We start from the raw sequence: 10,584 nt of genomic DNA on the forward strand, positions 1-10,584 counted from the left end.
CAGACAAAAATTTTCAGGTGCAATATAAATTTTGTGTTTTGTAAAAACGTTGCACGTAAGCACGAGTACTTATACGAAATTACAAACTTATATAGATATAGGAAGAGAACGAAGTACAAGTTATGGCCGTCGTCGCAAAGTCAAAACAAGAATTACAAGCTGTGTACCTCTGCAATGTACATACGCAATACGAGTATGGTATCTTGAAGAAGCATTTCCAAACAGAATATATAAACACGAAGCTTGTCCGCCTACATGCTTTTATAATCGTTTAACAAAATCTCAAAAACAGCGAATTTCGTGAATTGGATTGAATAAGCATTTTAATCACGCTCAAGTGGCAATGGCTTTATGATGAAAGAATCATTACCAACGCTACGTGAAGGTATGGAATTAATAATGAGTTAAACTGGCTTTACCAGATCCATCAAAGTTATGTCGCTACTGACAAAAGACTCTTTAAATGTACAAACAAGACCTCTATTGCTAGAGCAATATCTTGCCGATATATGAGAAATAACGGTTACCCCGATAGCTCTTACAGAAAAGAAAGTGAAGCTTGTTTTACAGTGCTGTTGCCGTGTTGCTTCGCGCTTTTTCATTGCATATCCAATTTAGCCTTTACGTATAGTCGGGACATGACTTCGGACAATGCAGACAGTTCAGTTTTACACGGTACACAGTAATTAATAAAAATATTTTGATCACCGTCGAACATTGTCATCATTCTGAAGACTTCGTTTTAAATATTGCAAAGCGCGCCACTGTTGACTTGTGAGTGGCAAACCGTAAATAAATATATAACGCGAAATACCTTCTAATACGCCTTTCTGCTTTTAAGTCATGTTAGTTAAAAAATATTTAAATATGTGACTTAATTGAAATACAGTAGTACGAAATTTAAATAACTATTTCTTACTTTTTAAACATTAAAGTAAATCGGAAGCCGACAAATTCTAAACGAAACTGTGCACGAAAGCGGGAGCCAAATTTATACCAAGATATTAATTATTATCCATCATATGTATGCTTCTATGTTTCGAAGCGATACTAAAGATTTTAACCTTACAATTTTTAAGTGAATTAGACGTTTACGAAAAGTCTTGCTCCATTCAAGCTTGAAATGATTATCATAATTGGCACGATTACGCGCCATAAATGGTAGGTATGGAGAAAATTTGTTTGTTCGTTTTTCTGTCCATGAGTATTAACAACTCATTGCAGCTCGCATGGAAAAAGGCAATGGTTGTATAACCAAATTTTTATTACTTCAAGCTTGTATGCACTGCACTACTGTACTGTAACATTTTATGGACTCACAATGTACAAGGTGCCATAAAAATTTAACATTTATTCGTCTTTCATATCGTCAACTTAATCAAAATGACATATTAATTTTATAGCCGAATATGATTCTCTTTCTCTTTGATAATTGCAGGCAGCTAGTGTATGGAATTGGAACTCGTTTAGCTAAGACCGATTTACGATTTATCTGGATTATTGTGATTATAACATTATATAGAATAACACACCAATCGGTAATTACACTTTTTTCCTACGGACATTCTGCCACGTTCATAATATTTAACAATATTTACTTACTTTGCAAAATACAAGTTAAAACGCTCGAATCAACGGAGCCATTAATACACTGAGACCATTAATTTTACAAGCAAACGATTTACCTACCACAAGCCACAATTAATTATGTTAAAGCATTCTCCTTGAAATTAATTTTACCCTGATATTATTATAAGTAACCGCAAACTGCAAGAGTTTACACGAAGCTTACAACAGCAGGAATGTTACAATAAAAATTAACCCATCCAAGTAGACGATCCAAGTCTTTCGTCCAGAAATTATCTGGACTAGGCAGTCACAATAGACCTACTATTTCCGGAAACCTGCTGAGGTTCGATTCTGCCATTTTTCGAGATCACCACCATAACGGTGGTCATGTCTGTCTGCGAGCAACAATCGTTCAGCTTCTCCTTCTCTTGGACTTTAAATTTGGAACTGTGTACACACACTCATAAGACGTAAGAAAGTGTATCTTTCTGTGTCGCAAGTCAAACTTAACAAACTGGCTGTTTACCAGCTAGATAATTTACTGTCACAGCTAGATAAGTGGATAAGTTAGTAAATATACACTCTTACAACTCTGTCGATTTGCCATAGAAAGCATAATAAAAGCACAGACCGCTTTAGTGGACATACCGCAATTCATTTCCTCATAAAGTCACTATGCCGGAAAAAAGCTAATATAAGGTCGTCTTCGACCAATAAAGCTTACGTAAACAGTAATCGTTAGCCGGTCGTAGACAGGATGGCTTCCAAAATCCCATGATGCCCGTAAGCGGTTAGGAATGATTGATGTAACCTGATCGTAATCCACGATTTACTTGTATAAGACGTCGGGGAATAAAGGAATATAATCCAGGACAGGATGTATCTGCTTTTTCAGAAGAATTTGAACACTGCATTCGACCATGTGGAATCCTTGTTTATCCATGTTTCTTTTCGTCTTCGATTGTCGGCGTCTTAATATGCCAGTGCCAAAGAACTGCTGCAAAACACAGTGGCCACAGTCAGCCGGTGACTGGTGAACACGGAGAAGATGTGCAATGCGGTGTCAGATGTATCGCAAACACATTAAGCGTACAAATATTGCTTCGGCGCAGAGTATAATACAGCCGGCTACGGCAGCATCGAATCATGTCTCGACATTCTGCAAAACACTTTTGGCTGTGCACCAAAATCTAATATCAGGCTAATATTGCACCACAAAGTAGACGTCGGTGCTGATGTGGTTTCCAAAAATCGCAGAAAAAACAATTTAAATATGCAAGCGTGCAGGAAGCGAATAGCTGCAGCATCGCCAGCCGGGCAGTTTCATCTCGGATGCACCGGCCAGTTGAATCGGCGCGTAATCGAAAATGTCTGCTGAAGTTACAAGTCTTAAAATTTAAGTATCCTTGAAAAGGCATCCATGAGTGAGAAAAACATAGACAGCGGAACAAGTGCGACACTGAACAGTATTATACCGTGCAAACAGCAGCAACACGGAGAAATTTAACAGAGGAACGTTGTTTACTACGAGCGACAGCAAGTTTCTAATGGTTTTTCATAGAGGCACTCCAATTGAAGGAGTTAGTTTAATAGGCAGACACGGCCTGACTCACTGGAGAGGAGAGCGCAATGGACTAATAAATTATTGCCAGGAGGTTTTTGCGGTTTTGATCCAGTTATCGCTGTAGTGCTGTAACAGGCCGGGACCAGCTTATGGTTGTCCATATGAAACGAGGACAAGAAATTGACAAAACGGAAGGAAGTTAAAAGGGGTGGAGATTAAGTGGCGCCTAGCGGGATACTTCATGCGACGCATGTACGGCTACCAGTGCTAGTATTGCAAAATGATACATTCACAGCCCGCAATATTAGCCACGCAATTGGGCGGCTTATTGTACGCGGATATATGAAAGTACATCGAAGTGGTCAACCAGAATAAAAGCCGAAGGTACCCCAAGCGATTTACCCTGACCTTTTGCATACGGCACAAAACGACACACTGTTTACGGCAATAGGGGACGTGTGAAGGACTAGGAGATATACAAATTTCTGTTAAGCGATGATTACGATTTTCTTCGCACTTTTCGACCGAAGCTCTCCCCAGAGACGCGGCTATATTAAGATGGAGTTGCTGAAAGCGCTTCTGTGTATAACGAGCTGGATCAAACGCCTGATGCGACAGGCTAAGTAGAGTTAACTTCCCAGACGGGCTATGTATAACCAGTATAACCCTGCAGCTAATCCAAAGAATCGGCAAAGTCCATCCAAAATTTCCACTGTACATTCATGGCTGTCACTCTACGTATACTATGGAAGTTGATGCTTCGAGTCCTCATCTAGACCGGATCGGAAGCGTGCACGCTGTTTAACTTTTTATGCCGTGACCTACAAACTAAGTTGTCATAAGTGCAATAATCATATTCATGCTCCGAGCCAGCGGTGCGAATGCAGTTCAGTTTGTGATTGCGCGAACGAAAACTGATCGAACGAACTGATAGGGGCTTCATAAACCTACGTACGTATACGTAGTCAAGGCGATACTAAGCTGCTAAAAAGTTTTAAACAGTTACCACGGTTCTTAAGATTCGAGCATTAGAAGCGTTAGAAAACCCGCGTTGGACGTTTCTCACTTTGTTAGATAGAGCATGCAACTGACGCAAACCGACATAATTAATATTCAGTAATTATTCTGCAAAGTCAAATATTTTGTACGCACACCATCTGTGATGCATATGGTATGGCATGTACGGTTTCACTTTTTTGTTGATTGGTTGCAGCATTGTGTGTACCGAAGTGTGATGGCATTGTGTGTACCGAAATGTGATGGTATTCTCTGGATAAGGTAAACTTTCTTTTTTTATCGAAGTGTCCCGTGGACCAATATCATGGATCAGATTCCGAGAAATGACTGAACACGTCGTCACTAATTATAATAATTCAAAAAGTGCCTTCATTAAAGTATGTAACAACAGGCCGCCTTATAGTGTTCGTCCGTTTTAATGTTAGAATACAATACTTACGTATGCAAAGATTTTACTAATGTACAATATATAGATACTTACATTATCAAATATACAATATGTATATATACTTAAATTATTATCAATTCGCCAAGTATACATTGTTACATCATTATGATGCCACTTTTCGTACTGTTGGTCTTTAGCTATCTAGTACAATTATATATTAGCCACAAACCCTCACCTCATACAGTATGGATAAAGTGTCTGTACAATACAAAGTCATAACCTTTAATTGTCGTAGGCATTGACCGTGATTTGAATCATGATTCATGAGCAGCAGCATACTTACTTTAAAAGATGGATCTCCGGTTGATACTGCTTAACACTTAACATCATCTATCAAAGTTTGAAATAACTGTGTCTAAATTTCATGCGCTATAACATTAAAGTTGCAAATTTGCACTAAAGCTGTCCGAGTGGGAGCATATGTAATATCATGATCAGCTGTGCGTGCTTAGTAATAAACATAATACTACTTACTATTTAATTCATGTGCAGGTGCTATAAATAAAACGTTTACTTCGCACTGTACAGAATAGTTGTTCGTAAATTTTTTGGTTCCTTACAGTGGTAATATCGAGTAAATATTGTTATGCGAGGTAGCGTCGATGTGGAGATATGATGGAATAGATAAATTTGCTGGAGCCTTAGGGGCGGCACTGGTGCTGCACATCAGCTTCTTAGCTTCCGGTCTTGAGGCTCAATTCAATTTTAGTTCCGTTGCAGGAAATAACACTCATTCAGATAAGCCATGCGGAGTCAATAGATAACTACTCGATTAACAGCAGCTTCCTCGAATGTCAGTTTAAGCGTATTTCATATTAAACCTCGTACAGTGAAGTATTGCGTGATAGTATCTCAGTATCTCGTAAATTTTGTAATACTACGCAAGCCCTTTCGAAGCTGTATAGATGCGCGCATTTTTTTTATTTAATTTATCTTAATAATACAATACAAAAGTTCCAGAAAACAATCTCTAGTACAATCTTAAGTTCCACAAAAATGCCATCTTATTGTAGCGATAGTATTTATACGAACGATAAGACCGCCCAGTTATGATGAATCATTCCATCGCGTTATGAATTTGTCCACTTTACCGGCTAGTTTCCTTTCTCATGAACTTCTAGAATTCAGTCTTGTGCTCAGCTTGCTACAGCTTGCATCTACTTGATTGCTCCTCTTGTTGAAACCCTTGCTTACAACCTTGCTCCGTTTCTTGAACGCCTTGTCATTAAACATGCCTTGAGTTACGTTGTTGTGTTTGACCGCTTGGGATGAACCTGCGTCATCCCAATCGGAGCCACCTGTGTAATTGCGTTACATCAGTTAACATCAGTTAAGACTTAAGAGCGTCCACGACCGCATCGTTGCCGGTCGTGCCACCTTCACACCAACAGCCGTTTAATCGTGGTAAAGGCTGATCGCCACCCCACTAGAACAGTAGCCAGATAGGCCACTGTTACATTATATATACACCACCACTATATATACGGGTAACTATCAGGATTTGTTGGGGCTAGCCGGCTAGCGCTTTGTCACCCCGACTCACTCGATTCAGTTTTCAGTAGAGATTTCTGATTTAAATACTATCCTGGTATAGGCCGCTGCCCGCAATCGGAAGAAGCGGCCAGTCGCCATAATTTTTTGGGGAACATTGATAAATTGCTGTACATTTATGACGACATTACCTAAATGATATCAACAGCTCTGTATGAGTTCTCGTTCATACTCGTAAAACTAAAGCGTGAGACTACTGTATCAACGGTCCAGTCGGTCCTCCATCCAAAAATACAAAGAATAAGTCCATATACAAAAAACTGTGTGGCTGGATAAACGAATTTTTCTCATCCGATAGCACGGCAATCTTTCTAAAGCTGCCTCATACAATTTTTTTCGGGCAAATCACATACGCTGGAGGTCAGTATCTACGGTTAGGTCAACATCATTGGTAATTAAGTAGATGACCAACAATTTTTGCCAAAACTTCGTCGAACCTGTTCTTAATAAGCTAAAAATTAAAAGAAACGGTAAAAAAGTAGAACATTTTATTTGTTTTATGCTAGTTTTATTTTTGTTTTCTACATCATGCGCCATTCCATCGTGCCTGTAACAAACTATCATGTACCGAAAAAGCCAAGGCAGTTTCTGCATTTCTGGGAGTAACCTTGTGGCATGTAGGCACTAAAAAGCGTACAGAAAGTACTTACTGTACCCACCAAAGAAGCCAAGCAAAATTTAAAGCAAACCTTTTTAAATCAAATTAAAATAGTCACTATCTCCAATACTTCTGCCACAAGACGTTGAGGTCACTTATCAGTGCTGCTACAATCGATAGAAAGGCCAAAATCCCAATCATTTCGGAAGTAAAGTTGTGTGCATTTCAAGTTAAATTCTTTCATCATTTTTACAACTATCAAAATTATTATTAGGAAGTATATCAGAAGCATCAAAATGACAAACATCGCATTATACGGCAATCAATCTAGTGTCACATCACCAGGTTGAGTGGCTTGCAGCAGAATAGGCAACTGAGGGAGCTGGGTCGGAATAACAGAATCAAAATGCGCCAATGTGGCAAACAACAAGGCTGGATCCAGTCCGACGAAACACCAAATACCAGTCATTTCAGGAATCTGTCATCGGGATCCTCATCATCGTCTTCAGTTTTACCGTCGGTAACGACGTGCGAATTGCACCGTTCACGATGGCTGGTGTCATTAACAGCGATACGCTCGTAGTACGATTCAAAGCCAGTGCGCTCTTTCAGCTAAAACCAAAAGCAGAAATTTAACTCTCGTTCAAGACACATATTCACTGCGAAGGAACAGAATTTATGGAATATGATGCAGATCTTATCAAAATCAAAAACTATATAATCTGCATCTCCGTCTCGGTATTACCACGCAAACAGTAATTCGAAGGTCTGCCTGATCTGGTCATCTGGACTCCTTCACAAGAATACAAAACTGCTTTTTCACAAAAAGTAAGTAATAATTACCTCTTCCAAAGCATGCATTATTTGCAGTTTCTCTTCTTCAGCAATCGTTTCGTCCAAAAGATCTTCGACCATCATAGCAGTCGTTCCTGACCTGCAAATTATGAAAGGACGTGCAGTACATGTACCGCGATACCAGTAGCGAAGAACGGCTTACAAGTGGGACTGGTGCGAATCTATCGATTCTACACTCCCGGTCGAGCCACTTGACGATAGCATCCCCGATGGTGAACAATGGTCAATTAATGGAGAATCCCGTGATTCTCCATTAATCGACCAAGTGCAGATTTCGTCACTTTCCGAATGAATTTCGATATCGTTATGCGCATCGGTGAAACTCAGTTTGGCATCATTATCTCCATCAAGGCTTGAAGGCGGCTCAGGATAGTTCACTTTCAACTGAAAAAGAAAACGAAGTTAAAAAGCGAACTTCCGTTAAAATCCAACATTTAAAACTGCAATACACTAACGCGCTACGCAAAGCGAAGTGTTAAACTATTTGAAATGATTACACGTTATACTTACATAGTCACATTCCGTAAGGCCATTTTCACAGTTCCCGTTACTTTCGAGCGTAAAATCCTCCTGAAACGTACCAAGACTATTAAAACCAATAATCCTTATCTGCAGTAATCGCAAGCGTACAAAAAAGCTGACAATCCTTCAATAACCAGCCAAACAACTATCCTCAGTTTTTAACTTTCAAAAGATTTTCAAAATTTATAAGCAAAAGCCATCAGGATAACAAATAGCTGCTTACGCCGTGACAGTCATTAAAACTTAAACACGAAAAGATTCACTAAGCAATACTGTACTACATAATAATAATTCTTCCTCATGCCAGGAGGTAATAAGGTAAAAGTTTCAGATTATGTCAAAGCCGAAAGAGCAAAGTGCTTGCGCTTTGATTCGTATCCAACTACGATACACGAAATCATTCCTACGGAATGTCATGTATAATCCACCGAAACAATATCTAACTCACCTTGAGGTCGCTGCCTAATACTGCGCCAAGAAAAGCTTTTTCACACGATGGTCCGAGAACAGTGCCGCCAGTTCCCAGATAACTCTGACTGGACAGGCTCCTTTTGACTACCTTCGTTAGCTGGGGAGGTTTACCTAATATCAGACAAATCCTTTATTCTGATGATCTAATCCTTTTCACAGAAATACAATCGAAAACAAATCTTACAATATTATTTTAGTCTATTAATTCAAATAACCAATAAGCAGCGTGATGGACAATGTACACTTACCCCACACAGTATTCTGCGCTGCGGTCGCAGGTTCAGCTTTCATCGGAGTAAGAGAGGGAAAATCACTTTGCTGCAAATGAGGACTGTTCGGTCTATGCGTGGCCTGAAGGTTTTTAGTCGCTACAAAACTATACGAGATCCCATTGGAACCGGTGTTAGCCTCGCGAACAGACAAACCCTACAAATACAGCAAAATAATATAACCCATGTCATGAATTCCATGTACGTGTGCCTGATAAATAATTGCCGTTCTTAACCGGGTGTTGTCGTTTTGAACGGAATTTCGTAACCTGCCAATAAAAACCAGCTAACAAGCCAAAAACAAATTCAAAATTACATTCGTAAATGCGGAGCCATGCCGGAAATGTTCATCATATTTTGAACGTCCGTTCCGTAAATGATGATGATTATTGCCGTGACGAGAACCAAAACCGTTACTGGCTTTCAAAGTATTGCTGTGCGAGCGGCGGATCAGTACTTCTACGAACCAAAACAACGTATAATTTCTTTTCGTAAAAAAACTCCTATCGCACTCGCCCTACCTTCATCGAAATCTGAGATTCGATTGTGATTATTGCCGTGAGTAAAGAACTGATCAGAATGCGAGCAGTGCTGCGCATCACCATGGATCCATTGAGTACGGAATCTGTTATCCGATTTTCGATCAGCAGCTGCCCGATCCCATGAGTCGTCAACGGAGTGCCGCGAGCCAAGACTGGGCCGAAACTACGAACAATTTCACTTGGATCAATCCAAATGCATCGCGGGGAAGCTGATAAAAATTTACCAACTGTGTCGGGCTGTGTGCGGAAGAACGCAGCCACGAGGGGGCGAGCGAGTCCCGAGAAACGCTTGAATCAGTCATTTACTTGGCATAATGTGGACATAGTACGGCGGGGTATTAATAGTCCATTGTACTCTTACATGGATGCCATTATTTAAGATAAACTGGGAAGACAAATTGCCACAATCCCACAACAGCAGAAACTTACAGGAGCCTTTGCGAAAGACTCAACGCTACAGCTGTGACTTTGAACAACAAGTACTTCTGCTAAGAATGTTAGGGATAACGTTATCCAAAACAAGTAAACTTTCCTACACAACGAAATGCTTTCCAGCGCGAGCGGAAATCAGCCTTATATTCTGCTCAACTTAATTATCACCTGACATGAAAAGTATTCCTCAATACTTAGTGAATGAAAATCACAACGAAATCACAATAACAAACGTTCCCAAAATTCCTGGCGAAAGTTTCAAGAAATCTGATATTTGACTACCCACGAAGTAGAACAAGCGAATTCTTATGACAGTAGCAGCAGAAGCACCTAACGAACCTGCAGGTTATAAGTTCGTCTGAAGTTGAACCGGCTCAGACCCGGTCGGAGTCGCAGACCGGCTGCCACATTTACAATAACGTACGACTCGGTATGAGTAAGTAACAGCGAAATGGAGTCGACTGGTCGTCCCTGGTCGGGACCGATTTTGGCTTTTCTCAGTAATAATGACATACTCAATTAATTTATTTTTGAAGAAAGGTTTTATTACTTAGATATCTGAATTGTTATTAAAAAATGTGTTGGGAAAGAGCGATGCCCTTGTAGAAAAGCGAAGCTTGGTTAGTCAGCAGACATGCTCGTTATTAATGCGTCATGTATGCAGTAAAAAGTTTGTGCTCTTGTGCGGCTGTTACCTATGACCGGCTCTTCCGGATTCCGGAATTACGGCAACGAATTTTATTTTA

The 10,584-nt window shown here is 39.9% G+C and overlaps 1 protein-coding gene across 1 annotated transcript; it reads right to left on the reverse strand.

Annotated features, from left to right (window-relative positions):
• Positions 1 to 6,659: 6,659 nt before the first annotated feature.
• On the reverse strand, positions 6,660 to 10,133 carry LOC129588099 (uncharacterized). Its single transcript, XM_055482162.1, has 9 exons — positions 9,631 to 10,133; positions 9,386 to 9,569; positions 9,181 to 9,323; positions 8,844 to 9,021; positions 8,573 to 8,706; positions 8,113 to 8,172; positions 7,745 to 7,986; positions 7,591 to 7,681; positions 6,660 to 7,359 (listed from the first exon to the last, which is right to left on the reverse strand). The coding sequence occupies exons 1-9, from the start codon at positions 9,706 to 9,708 to the stop codon at positions 7,213 to 7,215; spliced, it is 1,257 nt and encodes a 418-aa protein (XP_055338137.1). The 5' UTR covers positions 9,709 to 10,133; the 3' UTR covers positions 6,660 to 7,212.
• Between the last annotated feature and the right edge of the window lie 451 nt (positions 10,134 to 10,584).

This window comes from Paramacrobiotus metropolitanus, unplaced genomic scaffold, assembly GCF_019649055.1.
Source record: "Paramacrobiotus metropolitanus isolate TYO unplaced genomic scaffold, Prichtersi_v1.0 Parri_scaffold0000028, whole genome shotgun sequence".
NCBI lineage: Eukaryota > Metazoa > Tardigrada > Eutardigrada > Parachela > Macrobiotidae > Paramacrobiotus > Paramacrobiotus metropolitanus.

Excerpts from the sequence above, each read along its gene's own strand:
- LOC129588099 (XM_055482162.1), bottom strand. The coding sequence starts at position 9,708 with ATGACTGATTCAAGCGTTTCTCGGGACTCGCTCGCCCCCTCGTGGCTG. Across the intron at positions 9,324-9,385 it reads AATCTCAGATTTCGATGAAG|AAGTACTGATCCGCCGCTCG; the intron begins GTAGGGCGAGTG and ends TTTGGTTCGTAG. Across the intron at positions 9,022-9,180 it reads ATGGCTCCGCATTTACGAAT|GGTTTGTCTGTTCGCGAGGC; the intron begins GTAATTTTGAAT and ends CTGTATTTGTAG.